Source organism: Coregonus lavaretus (assembly GCF_964263955.1).
Source record: "Coregonus lavaretus genome assembly, contig: HAP1_SCAFFOLD_2828, whole genome shotgun sequence".
NCBI lineage: Eukaryota > Metazoa > Chordata > Actinopteri > Salmoniformes > Salmonidae > Coregonus > Coregonus lavaretus.
Window position 1 is genome coordinate 3,241 of NW_028163886.1, and position 16,760 is coordinate 20,000.

The 16,760-nt window shown below is 48.2% G+C and overlaps 1 protein-coding gene across 1 annotated transcript in view; it reads right to left on the reverse strand.

Moving 5' to 3' along the window:
- Positions 1-2,268: 2,268 nt before the first annotated feature.
- Positions 2,269-16,760, reverse strand: part of LOC311117683 (NT-3 growth factor receptor-like) — a gene marked incomplete at both ends in the record, with an annotated part of 49,836 nt that continues 35,344 nt past the window's right edge. The window contains 2 exons of the mRNA XM_084192613.1: positions 2,269-2,405; positions 16,221-16,323. Of these exons, the coding sequence (XP_084048739.1) occupies positions 2,269-2,405; positions 16,221-16,323 (240 nt within the window). The remainder of the gene's footprint in view (positions 2,406-16,220; positions 16,324-16,760) is intronic.

A 16,760-nucleotide genomic window follows, 5' to 3' on the forward strand; every position in this document is an offset into this window, starting at 1 on the left:
ACAGACACATAGAGGTCTCTGACCATCTCTCTGAACCGACCCAGGGGGACCAGAACATCTCATTTCAGATCATCACTCTGAACCGACCCAGGGGGACCAGAACATCTCATTTCAGATCATCACTCTGAACCGACCCAGGGGGACCAGAACATCTCATTTCAGATCATCACTCTGAACCGACCCAGGGGGACCAGAACATCTCATTTCAGATCATCACTCTGAACCGACCCAGGGGGACCAGAACATCTCATTTCAGAGAGTTGTTCCACAATAAAACTAAAAACTGTTTACCAAGGGGCCTCCAGTGATATCCAAGCCTGTGACCGGGTTTGGGGGCCTCCAGTGATATCCAAGCCTGTGACCGGGTTGGGTCATTTGGAACTCTAAATTGAATTAATGATGATAGATGCATAGGACGTTTCTGCATGAGTCCTTTGGAGATAAACACACGAATCTGCTGCTCCCCCCTTACATACAAAGAGGCCCAACCCACTTTTTGATACAAAACACAATGGTGAGTTCTAGAACCATCACCAGTAATAAACCTATAGGGACTGTCATGCCAAATAGTGTCCCCTGGCCAAATAGTGTCCCCTGGCCAAATAGTGTCCCCTGGCCAAATAGTGTCCCCTGTCCTCTGTCCCCTGGCCAAATAGTGTCCCCCTCTGCGTCACAATGGGATTCGATAAACTATTAGCGTCCGTTGCTATATCAACGGTGTGATGACCTAATGATTAGAATACTGGAGATCATTACAGCCTGAATTAGGCTGTTTTCATCACCACTGTGTAAACAAGGCTGATATCCGCGACAATTTCGCTGTTTAAACAAGTTTTGTTTAGCTAATAAAATGAAAATATTAATTCGAACTACTTTTGGGTACCTTGTTAACATTACAACGTGAAATCCATGTCTTAAACATTGCTACGTTTCGGAAATGGCAAAGAAAACGTGTAATCTGCTTGACAACACATTAAAGTTACTTACCTTTACAGATCACCAAGTCAGCTAATTTTCACTCCATTCATATGCAAATCCATTTGATTCATACACTGGTTTATCTGGCTGTCATGTTTTTATTTTAACCTGCCCTTCCCTTATCTACACTGAAATAATTTAATTTCAATAGTCCTCTACTATGATTAGTTTTCTTTCTATCTCGCATAGCTCACCTTGTGGTTGAATATATACGTATCTATTGTAGGTCCTAGAATACAACAACAAATCATGTGGAACAAATAAATACCATCAAAGGATTCCTTACAACTTACAATAATGAACGTCTTGTGAAACAGCTGTGAAAACCAACCTGGCAATATATAAAAAAATTGTAATACATAAAACTTTTGATAGTTTTTGGTACAGTTGTGTCAATTTATTTTCACAGATTTGTTTTACACTCACATGGCAATCACAGACTAAAATACTGAATTCTGGTGTGTGGAATATAGAGGAGGTGGTTGCTGTGTGGAATATAGAGGAGGTGGTTGCTGTGTGGGATATAGAGGAGGTGGTTGCTGTGTGGAATATAGAGGAGGTGGTTGCTGTGTGGAATATAGAGGAGGTGGTTGCTGTGTGGAATATAGAGGAGGTGGTTGCTGTGTGGAATATAGAGGAGGTGGTTGCTGTGTGGAATATAGAGGAGGTGGTTGCTGTGTGGGATATAGAGGAGGTGGTTGCTGTGTGGGATATAGAGGAGGTGGTTGCTGTGTGGGATATAGAGGAGGTGGTTGCTGTGTGGAATATAGAGGAGGTGGTTGCTGTGTGGAATATAGAGGAGGTGGGTGCTGTGTGGAATATAGAGGAGGTGGTTGCTGTGTGGAATATAGAGGAGGTGGTTGCTGTGTGGAATATAGAGGAGGTGGTTGCTGTGTGGAATATAGAGGAGGTGGTTGCTGTGTGGGCGGGAGATTCTGCCTGTCACTTGTTCTCAACAGGCAGCCGGTCTCAGAAAGGGGAACTTGAAGAGGGAGACACTGCTGCTCTCTTTGTTCTGAGTGTTTTTGCAGTGATAGTGTTTTTAGTTCATCCGTGTATCTCACATATTATGAGCCCAGTATGAGAGAGCAAGAAAACTTTCTTATCAGATAATGACAACATGACAACAACAGTAGCTGTAGATGATGTAATGAAACGTTGGAGGGTGGTTGGTAACGGAGGACATCAGGACGTTGGAGGGTGGTTGGTAACGGAGGACATCAGGACGTTGGAGGGTGGTTGGTAACGGAGGACATCAGGACGTTGGAGGGTGGTTGGTGACGGAGGACATCAGGACGTTGGAGGGTGGTTGGTGACGGAGGACATCAGGACGTTGGAGGGTGGTTGGTAACGGAGGACATCAGGTGGTTGGTAACGGAGGACATCAGGTGGATCCACGTCTGGGTGTTGGGCCGAACCCCTAGGTCCTGGAGAACAGGAGCAGAGCTAAAGGGAGCAGGGGAGGAGACAGACGGAAACAAGCAAACACAGGTTACACTTTACTGAGGGAAAATTTGATGGATTAGTGCAGTGTTATGTACTTTTCAACATTTTTGGAAGGCATAGCCTACTTCAAGCTGGTCCCCCTCCGACTCAGAGCGCAGAGAATCAGACTGATCCGAACTCACTGGTTCTGGTGGATGGGGGCTCGGACAGTCCATGGTCCTAAAGTCATTTGGTGTAGAATGGCGCCGGAGGAGATGGCTGCCGTTTTACGGGCTCCTAACCAATTGTGCCAATTGTGTTTTTTCGCTTTATATGTAACTTATTGTGTACATAATGTTTCTGCCACCGTCTCTTACGACCGAAAAGAACTTCTGGACAGCGATTACTCATCTCGTACTGGATGAAGATTTTTTCTTTAACGAGTCGGACGCGAAGGATTTACTTCAGACACCTGACAAGGCCCAAATCCCCGTCATTCGTAGGAGAAGGAGACGGAGATATCGGGGACGTAGGTCGGGGTGCCTTGTAAGGATCCGACGGCGAGTGGGTAATCTGCCTCTACCATCAGTCCTATTAGCCAACGTACAATCATTGGATAACAAAATAGACAAACTACGATCACGAATATCCTACCAACAGAACATTAAAAACTGTAATATCTTGTTTCACCGAGTCGTGGCTGAACGACGACATGGACAACATACAGCTGACGGGTTATACGCTGCATCGGCAGGATAGAACAGCCGCCTCCGGTAAGACAAGGGGTGGCGGTCTGTATATATTTGTAAACAACAGCTGGTGCGCGATGTCTAATACTAAGGAAGTCTCGAGGTTTTGCTCGCCGGAGGTAGAGTATCTCATGATAAGCTGTAGACCACACTATTTACCAAGAGAGTTTTCATCTATATTCTTCGTAGCTGTCTATTTACCACCACAAACCGATGCTGGCACTAAGACCGCACTCAATGAACTGTATACGGACATAAGCAAACAGGAAAACGCTCATCCAGAGGCGGCGCTCCTAGTGGTCGGGGACTTTAATGCAGGGAAACTTAAATCTGTTTTACCTCATTTCTATGTTAGTATGTTAAATGTGCAACCAGAGGAAAATAAAACTCTAGACCACCTTTACTCCACACACAGAGACGCATACAAAGCTCTCCCTCGTCCTCCATTTGGAAAATCTGACCATAACACTATCCTCCTGATTCCTGCTTATAAGCAAAAAATAAAACAGGAAGCACCAGTGACTCGGTAAAGAAGTGGTCAGATGACGCAGATGCTAAGCTACAGGACAGTTTTGCTAGCACAGACTGGAACATGTTCCGGGATTCTTCAGACAGCATTGAGGAGTACACCACATCAGTCACTGACTTCATCAATAAGTGCATCGATGATGTCGTCCCCCACAGTGACCGTACGTACATACACCAACCAGAAGCCATGGATTAAAGGCAACATCCGCACTGAGCTAAAGGGTAGAGCTGCCGCTTTCAAGGAGCGGGACTCTAAACCGGAAGCTTATAAGAAATCCCGCTATGCCCTCAGACGAACCATCAAACCGGCAAAGAGTCAATACAGGACTACGATTGATTTAATCCTAAAACACCGGCTCCGATGCTCGTCGGATGTGGCAGGGCTTGCAAACTATTACAGTGATTGGTCGCCGTCAGACACCAGCTGTTGCCATTCCTGGATTTCATGAAGGGTCCGATGAGGTCCACCCCAAACATTTAAAGTGTTAGAGAGAAGATGACTTTATTCTTACCTGTATCTGTGTCATACGGTATACAGATTTACATATTTATAAGCATACTGACACACACACACATTCTATAATGTTGAACTCTACTGTGGTCAAATAAAGCAACCATTACAACACAACTTATCAGGGCAAGATTTGAATTGGGACACTTACCGATCATGTGCCACCGTGAAACAACTTTGATGGGCTTCAACTCCGGCGCCACAGTCTTCGCCCTCTCAAACGTCTGGCAGGCTAGACGGATACTGACCTATAAGCACAAAGTGACAAATCGAAACATTGTGTGCTCTCTGATATGACATTCATTAAAATCATAATAATTGTATATATAATAGAATGTGATTGATAAACTAAAGGTTATTTCACTTTCCCAGCTGTCCACCTCCTTGACAATTCCCCGTCAGAAGAAGCGTAGGTTGATTTTGGCAATCATGCGCTTCACTCCGAAATGTCCAGCATGCATCTCCGTCAGCACGGCCTCCTTCTCCTCCTTAGTAAAAATCCCGCTCCTTTGGCTGGCCATCCTTCCCTCGTAGGTACATGTGATTGCCTAACAAGTTGGAAGAGAAGAGTTGTTGAAATACTCAAGTCTAAGTACATTTGCACTGCTGTCTTTCTCTCTCTGTTTCTCTCTCTCTCTCTCTCTCTCTCTCTCTCTCTCTCTCTCTCTCTCTCTGTCTCTCTCTCTCTCTGTCTCTCTCTCTCTCTGTCTCTCTCTCTCTCTCTGTCTCTCTCTCTCTCTCTCTCTCTCTCTGTTTCTCTCTCTCCATCTCTCTCTCTGTCTGTCTTCCACTCTCTTCCCATCTCTCTCTCCCTCTCTCACTTTCATCCTTTCTTTCTCACTTTCTTCCTCAATTTCTCACAATTATGGAATTACCATAATTGCTTACACCTATCCATTTGATTGATCAGGTTTAACTTATAGCTAGACACCTCAATATGAAAGACATATAACTATATCAGTGGAGGCTGCTGAGGGGAGGACGGCTCATAATAATGGCTGGAATGGAGTCAATGGAATGGTAGTTATCAACCACATGGAAACCACGTAGTTTGATGCCATTCCATGTACTCCATTCCAGACATTATCATGAGCCATCCTCCTCTCAGCAGCCTCCACTGAACTATATGTATAGCTAGCAACTAGCTAGATGGAAAATGGTTATTGAACAATTGTTGTACATAGCTAAATCCATCCAGTTATCTGATAGAAGTTAACTGCTTAACGTTACCCTGAATTGTGAATTGATCTTGTCGAGATCAGTGGTGTCTTCACAGAACTTCACCTGGTTGGGTAGATAAAATAACATCTCCTCGAGGGATGCCATTGAAGACTTCACCTGGTTGGGTAGATAAAATAACATCTCCTCGAGGGATGCCATTGAAGACTTCACCTGGTTGGGTAGATAAAATAACATCTCCTCGAGGGATGCCATTGAAGTGCAAGCGACACACAAACACAAAGCTACAATAACAGTTACAGTAGCTAGCTAGCTAACGTTAGCTAAATACAACTGTCTGGCTACCGTAGCTGGCTAGCTGACTAGACAGGGTGGAGTAAATAAGTACAGTAGCTAGCAACGTCAATCTAAAAACAGCTTCAATAATTTCTTCCTGTTTAACAATATTTACTTAAATAAAGACAAAATATATGGTAAAGAAAGAGTGTTGTCTTTTCCAGTCTTTTCGGTCCTCTGAAGGGAACCAGAACTGCCCGCATCCTCCTTCATTCGCGAAGGCTACGAGGTAAAATAGAGCCAAGCAACCAGCATAGCAACGGACGCTTTGGTTCATTACCTAGCAACAGAAGTTAGAACTCATCGAATCCCATTGTGACGCAGAGGGGGACACTGTTGTGACGCAGAGGGGGACACTGTTGTGACGCAGAGGGGGACACTGTTGTGACGCAGAGGGGGACACTGTTGTGACGCAGAGGGGGACACTGTTGTGACGCAGAGGGGGACACTGTTGTGACGCAGGGGGGGACACTGTTGTGACGCAGAGGGGGACGCTGTTGTGACGCAGAGGGGGACACTGTTGTGACGCAGAGGGGGACACTGTGTGGCATAACAGGCCCATTAGAAAACAGCATTAGTGGTTTAAGTGTAGATGCTGCTGCATGCATATAGATAATATCCCCAGAATCTAAAATAGACATAAAAGTGGCCTGGATAATTGTCTTCCTATTAACAAACAGTCAGACATGTTTTGTTTCTGTAAAAGAAACCAACTGGTGATTACAAATTAATTTAAATCTGGGTTATGGGACCTAGAAAAAAACATGCATGTTGTTTTGTTTGCATTTAGCACTAACTTTTAAACCATTAGTGACCTCTGCAGTGCTTGAAAATCAGACTTCAAATGTGAAAAGGCCAACCAATGGAGCAACACTGGATCATCTGCATATAAATGAATATATATATATATTACAGCATTACCAATGTTATTTATATAGATTATAAACAGTAGTGGGCAAAGTATCAAACCTTGGGGCACCCCTTTCTGTAAAATGTACCCCATCTACTTTGATGGCGTTAGTTCTGTCATTGAGATACTTATGAAACCATCGGCAAGCATCAGTACCCAACCCTAACGAGAACAGCTTATCCAGCAGAATAACATGGTCTACAGTAGCAAAAGCTTTTTACAAATCTACAAACACGACAGCAGAAGTCTTTCTATCATCTAAGGCATTTACAATATCATTTACAAGCATGGTAGTCGTAGTGACGCTATGTTTAGGTCTGAATCCAGATTGATTAACGTTAAGAATATCATTTACAGATAGAAAATAACGTTTGTTGACCAATGATTCTAGTATTTTCGCAAAGACAAGGGAGCCTGGAAATGGGTCGATAATTATCAGAACTTGAAGAATTTTGAAAAGAATAATGGGCAAATATTGCACAATCCAGGTGTGGAAAGCTCTTTTAAACTTCCCCAAGAAGACTCACAGCTGCAATCACTGACAAAGGTGATCTAACATGTACTGACTCCAGGAGATGAATACTTATCCAATGACTATATTATAGTTATTTAATTTTATAATAATCTTTACTAAACATTACAGAGTATTTTTGTGTAGATTGTTGACTACACAAAATGCATGATTCTGCATCCTGGTAGTTAAGGTTGAATAGTGAGGTTAAAGCTACTGAGTTATGATGTTCTGAATAAATCCTATCTCCTGGAATAGAAACATGAATAAGTTACCATGAACACAGAGCTTTACTGTAGTGTACTGCACACCGTGCTCTCTCTCTCTCTCTCTCTCTCTCTCTCTCTCTCTCTCTCTCTCTCTCTCTCTCTCTCTCTCTCTCTCTCTCTCTCTCTCTCTCTCTCTCTCTCTCTCTCTCTCTCTCTCTCTCTCTCTCTCTCTCTCTCTCTCTCTCTCTCTCTCTCTCTCTCTCTCTCTCTCTCTCTCTCTCTCTCTCTCTCTCTCTCTCCAGCAGCAACAACAATCCTCTTTAAGAGATCTCTATCCACATTCGTCTCTCTCTCTCTAGCTACAGTATCAACAATTCTCTTTTAAGAGATCTCTATCCACATTCGTCTCTCTTTGTACAGCTAAGCTGTTGGCTCAATGTGATATCAATAATTATTCCAACCCCTTTGGATCAAAGAAAACACAGAATGAAAATAGTTTAAACATGAAGAATGCTTCATTCTTTAATATTTCCTTCTGGTTCTCCTGATAGTAGTGGGGAGGGAGGGAGGGAGGGAGGGAGGGAGGGAGGGAGGGAGGGAGAGGGAGAGAGAGAGAGAGAGAGAGAGAGAGACTGATAGTGTGCAGGAAATCAGCTGGTTGTTGTGAAGGAAGCAGTCATTACCTGGATAAAGCATATTGGATGTTTTCCTTACTAAATCAACCCAAGCCCTTTGGCTGACTTTCATCACCCACTATTCCTGGGTATTCAATAAAAGCCAGATGTTTTCCTTTAGGAGCCTGGGAGTGGGATTAAAACCAGCAGCATGGCCTGTCCTATAGAATACACTTCATTTACTCTCCGTTCAGGCACCACTGCTGTCAGCCAGTCAGCCAGTCAGACAGCAAGCCAGGTAGTCAGGTAGTCAGTCCCCAGCCAGTCAGACAGTCAGACAGCAAGCCAGGTAGTCAGGTAGTCAGTCCCCAGCCAGTCAGACAGTCAGACAGCAAGCCAGGTAGTCAGTCCCCAGCCAGTCAGCCAGTCAGACAGCAAGCCAGGTAGTCAGGTAGTCAGTCCCCAGCCAGTCAGACAGTCAGACAGCAAGCCAGGTAGTCAGGTAGTCAGTCCCCAGCCAGTCAGACAGTCAGACAGCAAGCCAGGTAGTCAGGTAGTCAGTCCCCAGCCAGTCAGACAGTCAGACAGCAAGCCAGGTAGTCAGGTAGTCAGTCCCCAGCCAGTCAGAGAGTCAGACAGCAAGCCAGGTAGTCAGGTAGTCAGTCCCCAGCCAGTCAGACAGTCAGACAGCAAGCCAGGTAGTCAGGTAGTCAGTCCCCAGACAGTCAGACAGTCAGACAGCAAGCCAGGTAGTCAGGTAGTCAGTCCCCAGCCAGTCAGACAGTCAGACAGCAAGCCAGGTAGTCAGGTAGTCAGTCCCCAGCCAGTCAGCCAGTCAGACAGCAAGCCAGGTAGTCAGGTAGTCAGGCCCCAGCCAGTCAGACAGTCAGTCAGCAAGCCAGGTAGTCAGGCCCCAGTCAACCAGTCAGCAAGCCAGGCCCCTGTCAGTCAGCCAATCAGCCAGTCAGCCAGCCAGGCCCCTGTCAGTCAGCCAATCAGCCAGTCAGCCAGCCAGGCCCCTGTCAGCCAGTCAGCCAGCCAGTCACACCCCAGTCAGCCAGTCAGCCAGCCAGGCCCCTGTCAGTCAGCCAATCAGCCAGTCAGCCAGCCAGGCCCCTGTCAGTCAGCCAATCAGCCAGTCAGCCAGCCAGGCCCCTGTCAGTCAGCCAATCAGCCAGTCAGCCAGCCAGGCCCCTGTCAGCCAGTCAGCCAGCCAGTCACACCCCAGTCAGCCAGCCAGCCAGCTGGCCAGTCTGTGTCTGCATCCTTAATGACACCCTATTCCCTAGTGCACTACTTTTGACCAAAGCCCTATGTAATGCACTATAGTAGGGTGCCATTTTGCATGCGGCAGAGCCAAACACTTATCCTGGATCAGAGGCCCCCTGCTGCTGTGTTCACACCCATAACTCAGAACACAATACTGGGCCAGGTCCTGGATCAGAGGCCCCCAGCTGCTGTGTTCACACCCATAACTCAGAACACAATACTGGGCCAGGTCCTGGATCAGAGGCCCCCTGCTGCTGTGTTCACACCCATAACTCAGAACACAATACTGGGCCAGATCCTGCTGTGAGAATCAATACTGGGCCAGGTCCTGCTGTGAGAATCAATACTGGGCCAGATCCTGCTGTGAGAATCAATACTGGGCCAGATCCTGCTGTGAGAATCAATACTGGGCCAGATCCTGCTGTGAGAATCAATACTGGGCCAGATCCTGCTGTGAGAATCAATACTGGGCCAGATCCTGCTGTGAGAATCAATACTGGGCCAGATCCTGCTGTGAGAATCAATACTGGGCCAGATCCTGCTGTGAGAATCAATACTGGGCCAGATCCTGCTGTGAGAATCAATACTGGGCCAGATCCTGCTGTGAGAATCAATACTGGGCCAGATCCTGCTGTGAGAATCAATACTGGGCCAGATCCTGCTGTGAGAATCAATACTGGGCAAGATCCTGCTGTGAGAATCAATACTGGGCCAGATCCTGCTGTGAGAATCAATACTAGGCCAGATCCTGCAGTGAGAATCAATACTGGGCCAGATCCTGCTGTGAGAATCAATACTAGGCCAGATCCTGCTGTGAGAATCAATACTGGGCCAGGTCCTGCTGTGAGAATCAATACTGGGCCAGATCCTGCTGTGAGAATCAATACTGGGCCAGATCCTGCTGTGAGAATCAATACTGGGCCAGATCCTGCCACTGCACTGTAGATAAGCAGGTCTTGGATCTCTCCCAGAATCAAAGCTCACCACACACACACCACACACACACCACACACACACCCAGCACACACCCACCCACCACACTCACACCACACACACACCCACCACACACACACCACACACCCACCCACCACACACACACCACACACACACCCACCCACCACCCACCCACCACACACACACCACACACACACCCACCACACACACACCACACACCCACCCACCACACCCAGCACACACCCACCCACCACACACACACACCACACACCCACCCAGCACACACCCACCCACCACACACCCACCACCCACCCACCCACCACACACACACCCACCACACACACACCACCCACCACCCACCCACCCACCACACACCCACCCACCCACCCACCACACACCCACCCACCACACACCCACCACCCCCCCAGCACCAAGCCATATTAATCCCATTGAATTCCTCAGCATGAGCAACAGTCTAGAAAAGTCATTAATTCCCATCTGCAATAGATAGATAGATAGATAGATAGCTCAGTACAATACAGATGAATACAGCCCAGGATACGATAGATAGCTCAGTACAATACAGATGAATACAGCCCAGGATACGATAGATAGCTCAGTACAATACAGATGAATACAGCCCAGGATACGATAGATAGCTCAGTACAATACAGATGAATACAGCCCAGGATACGATAGATAGCTCAGTACAATACAGATGAATACAGCCCAGGATACGATAGATAGCTCAGTACAATACAGATGAATACAGCCCAGGATACGATAGATAGCTCAGTACAATACAGATGAATACAGCCCAGGATACGATAGATAGCTCAGTACAATACAGATGAATACAGCCCAGGATACGAACACTGCTGGGTGACCCTGATACTAACCCAGGCTACGAACGCTGCTGGGTAACCCTGACACTAACCCAGGCTATGAACACTGCTGGGTAACCCTGATACTAACCCAGGCTACGAACACTGCTGGGTAACCCTGACACTAACCCAGGCTACGAACGCTGCTGGGTAACCCTGACACTAACCCAGGCTACGAACGCTGCTGGGTGACCCTGACACTAACCCAGGCTACGAACACTGCTGGGTAACCCTGACACTAACCCAGGCTACGAACACTGCTGGGTAACCCTGACACTAACCCAGGCTACGAACGCTGCTGGGTGACCCTGACACTAACCCAGGCTACGAACACTGCTGGGTATTCTGGGGTGGACTGTTTTTCAGAGTATTATTGACTGTAGACATTAGACTTTATTGAGGAATCACTGGAAGCTATGGATTATGTGTGATGATGATGCAATCTGGCTCCCATACCTAAACCACCGTTTTATCATGGACAGACCTGTTCCTAACCCTGACCCTAACCCAATCTGGCTCCCATACCTAAACCACCGTTTTATCATGGACAGACCTGTTCCTAACCCTGACCCTAACCCAATCTGGCTCCCATACCTAAACCACAGTTTTGTCATGGACAGACCTGTTCCTAACCCTGAACCTGACCCTGACTCTAACCCTGACCCTAACCTTGACCCTGACCCTAACCCTAACCTTAACCCTGACCCTAATCACAACCCTAACCCTAACCCTGACCCTAACCCTAACCTTAACCCTGACCCTAATCACAACCCTAACCCTAACCCTAATCCTAACCCTGACCCTAACCCTAATCCTAACCCTGACCCTAACCACGACCCTAACCCTAACCCTAATCCATACCCTGGCCTTAACCCTAATCCTAACCCTGACCCTAACCACGACCCTAACCCTAATCCTAACCCTGACCCTAACCACGACCCTAATCCTAACCCTAATCCTAACCCTGACCCTAACCACGACCCTAACCCTAACCCTAACCCTAATGCTAACCCTGACCCTAACCCTAACCCTGACCCTGACCCTGACCCTGACCCTAACCCTAACCCTAATCCTAACCCTAACCCTAATCCTAACCCTGACCCTAACCACGACCCTAACCCTAACCCTAATCCTAACCCTGACCCTAACCACGACCCTAACCCTAACCCTAATCCTAACCCTGACCCTAACCACGACCCTAACCCTAACCCTAATCCATACCCTGGCCTTAACCCTAATCCTAACCCTGACCCTAACCACGACCCTAACCCTAATCCTAACCCTGACCCTAACCACGACCCTAATCCTAACCCTAATCCTAACCCTGACCCTAACCACGACCCTAACCCTAACCCTAACCCTAATGCTAACCCTAACCCTGACCCTAACCCTAACCCTAATCCTAACCCTAACCCTAATCCTAACCCTGACCCTAACCCTAACCCTAATCCTAACCCTGACCCTAACCACGACCCTAACCCTAACCCTAACCCTAACCCTAACCCTAACCCTAATCCTAATCCTAACCCTGACCCTAACCCTAACCCTAACCCTAACCCTAATCCTAACCCTGACCCTAACCCTGCCATGCAACGTGGATGTGGCTGAACTGGCCCAGCACTATGGGAACCTGCTGAACTGGCCCAGCACTATGGGAACCTGCTGAACTGGCCCAGCACTATGGGAACCTGCTGAACTGGCCCAGCACTATGGGAACCTGCTGAACTGGCCCAGCACTATGGGAACCTGCTGAACTGGCCCAGCACTATGGGAACCTGCTGAACTGGCCCAGCACTATGGGAACCTGCTGAACTGGCCCAGCACTATGGGAACCTGCTGAACTGGCCCAGCACTATGGGAACCTGCTGAACTGGCCCAGCACTATGGGAACCTGCTGAACTGGCCCAGCACTATGGGAACCTGCTGAACTGGCCCAGCACTATGGGAACCTGCTGAACTGGCCCAGCACTATGGGAACCTGCTGAACTGGCCCAGCACTATGGGAACCTGCTGAACTGGCCCAGCACTATGGGAACCTGCTGAACTGGCCCAGCACTATGGGAACCTGCTGAACTGGCCCAGCACTATGGGAACCTGCTGAACTGGCCCAGCACTATGGGAACCTGCTGAACTGGCCCAGCACTATGGGAACCTGCTGAACTGGCCCAGCACTATGGGAACCTGCTGAACTGGCCCAGCACTATGGGAACCTGCTGAACTGGCCCAGCACTATGGGAACCTGCTGAACTGGCCCAGCACTATGGGAACCTGCTGAACTGGCCCAGCACTATGGGAACCTGCTGAACTGGCCCAGCACTATGGGAACCTGCTGAACTGGCCCAGCACTATGGGAACCTGCTGAACTGGCCCAGCACTATGGGAACCTGCTGAACTGGCCCAGCACTATGGGAACCTGCTGAACTGGCCCAGCACTATGGGAACCTGCTGAACTGGCCCAGCACTATGGGAACCTGCTGAACTGGCCCAGCACTATGGGAACCTGCTGAACTGGCCCAGCACTATGGGAACCTGCTGAACTGGCCCAGCACTATGGGAACCTGCTGAACTGGCCCAGCACTATGGGAACCTGCTGAACTGGCCCAGCACTATGGGAACCTGCTGAACTGGCCCAGCACTATGGGAACCTGCTGAACTGGCCCAGCACTATGGGAACCTGCTGAACTGGCCCAGCACTATGGGAACCTGCTGAACTGGCCCAGCACTATGGGAACCTGCTGAACTGGCCCAGCACTATGGGAACCTGCTGAACTGGCCCAGCACTATGGGAACCTGCTGAACTGGCCCAGCACTATGGGAACCTGCTGAACTGGCCCAGCACTATGGGAACCTGCTGAACTGGCCCAGCACTATGGGAACCTGCTGAACTGGCCCAGCACTATGGGAACCTGCTGAACTGGCCCAGCACTATGGGAACCTGCTGAACTGGCCCAGCACTATGGGAACCTGCTGAACTGGCCCAGCACTATGGGAACCTGCTGAACTGGCCCAGCACTATGGGAACCTGCTGAACTGGCCCAGCACTATGGGAACCTGCTGAACTGGCCCAGCACTATGGGAACCTGCTGAACTGGCCCAGCACTATGGGAACCTGCTGAACTGGCCCAGCACTATGGGAACCTGCTTGGGCCACATACCTCTAGTCAGACTTGGCCCAACCTTCTGACCAGATCCAGCCCATATGATGTGTTGCTATGCCAACACTGATCCATACATGTACCACCAACCAACCAGATCTAGCCCATATGATGTGTTGCTATGCCAACACTGATCCATACATGTACCACCAACCAACCAGATCTAGCCCATATGATGTGTTGCTGTGCCAACACTGATCCATACATGTACCACCAACCAACCAGATCTAGCCCATATGATGTGTTGCTGTGCCAACACTGATCCATACATGTACCACCAACCAACCAGATCTAGCCCATATGATGTGTTGCTGTGCCAACACTGATCCATACATGTACCACCAACCAACCAGATCTAGCCCATATGATGTGTTGCTGTGCCAACACTGATCCATACATGTACCACCAACCAACCAGATCTAGCCCATATGATGTGTTGCTGTGCCAACACTGATCCATACATGTACCACCAACCAACCAGATCTAAACCATATGATGTGTTGCTGTGCCAACACTGATCCATACATGTACCACCAACTAACCAGATGTGACCCACAGTTGTCTGCTGCCTGGGGAGGGAAGCTCATTGGATATACACTATATTTACAAAAGTATGTGAACACCCCTTCAAATTAGTGGATTTGGCTATTTCAGCCACAACTGTTGCTGACAAGTGTATAAAATCGAGCGCACAGCCATGCAATCTCCATAGACAAACATTGGCAGTAGAATGGCCTTACTGAAGAGCTCAGTGACTTTCAACGTGGCACCGTCATAGGATGCTGCCTTTCTAACAAGTCAATTCGTCAAACTTCTGCCCTGCTAGAGTGGAAACGTCTAGGAGCAACAACGGCTCAGCCGCGAGGTGGTAGGCCACACAAGCTCACAGAACTGGACCACCGAGTGCTGAAAATAGTTTGTCCTCGGTTGCAACACTCACTATCGAGTTCCAGACTGCCTCTGGAAGCAATGTCAGCACAATAACTGTTCGTAGGGAGCTTCATGAAATGGGTTTCCATGGCCGAGCAGCCGCACACAACGGACAAATCTGGGTTTGGCGGATGCCAGGAGAACGCTACCTGCCCGAATGCATAGTGCCAACTGTAACGTTTGGTGGAGGAGGAATAATGTTCTGGGGCTGTTTTTCATGGTTCGGGCTAGGCCCCTTAGTTCCAGTGAAGGGAAATCTTAACGCTACAGCATACTATGACATTCTAGACGATTCTGTGCTTCCAACTTTGCTGCAACAGTTTGGGGAAGGCCCTTTCCTGTTTCGGCATGACAATGCCCCCGTGCACAAAGCAAGGTCCATACAGAAATGGTTTGTTGAGATCGGTGTGGAAGAACTTGACTGGCATGCACAGAGCCCTGACCTCAACCCCATCGAACACCTTTGGGATGAATTGGAACGCACACTGCGATCCAGGCATAATCGCCCAACATCAGTGCCCGACCTCACTAATGCTCTTGTGGCTGAATGGAAGCAAGTCCCCTCAGCAATGTTCCAACATCTAGTGGAAAGCCTTCCCAGAAGAGTGGAGGCTGTTATAGCAGCAAAGGGGGGGACCAACTCCATATTAATGGATGTGATTTTGGAATGAGATGTTGGAGGAGCAGGTGTCCACATCCTGCTGGCCATGTAGTGTACTATGTAGTGTCCTATGTAGTGAACTATTTTACATTTACATTTTCGTCATTTAGCAGATGCTCTTATCCAGAGCGACTTACAAATTGGTGCATTCACCTTATGATAGACAGTGGGACAACCACTTTACAATATTATTTTTTTCTTTGGGGTGGGGTAAGGGGGGGGGGGGGTAGAAGGATTACTTTATCCTATCCCAGGTATTCCTTAAAGAGGTGGGGTTTCAAGTGTCTCCGGAAGGTGGTGAGTGACTCCGCTGTCCTGGCGTCGTGAGGGAGCTTGTTCCACCATTGGGGTGCCAGAGCAGCGAACAGTTTTGACTGGGCTGACATTTAACAAGCTATGTAGTGGACTATGACTTACCCTTCATTCCAAACTTGTTGCATCGGCCATATTTGTTGATGACAATGAAGAGGAGGATGAGGAGAACACTGGGGAAACCAGCCAGTCCTACTGCTATCAACACCTGGAGACAGACAGACAGACAGACAGGTTAGGAGAACACTGGGGAAACCAGCCAGTCCTACTGCTATCAACACCTGAGACAGACAGACAGACAGACAGACAGACAGACAGACAGACAGACAGACAGACAGACAGACAGGTTAGGAGAACACTGGGGAAACCAGCCAGTCCTACTGCTATCAACACCTGGAGACAGACAGACAGACAGACAGACAGACAGACAGGTTAGGAGAACACTGGTGAAACCATTTGAACAAGGCATTTAGCCAAGAGATGTTCATTTACATTTACATTTTAGTCATTTAGCAGACGCTCTTATCCAGAGCGACTTAAAGTTTGTGAGTGCATACATTTTTTTATTATCTTTTTCATACTGGCCCCCCGTGGGAATCGAACCCACAACCCTGGCGTTGCAAACACCATGCTCTACCAACTGAG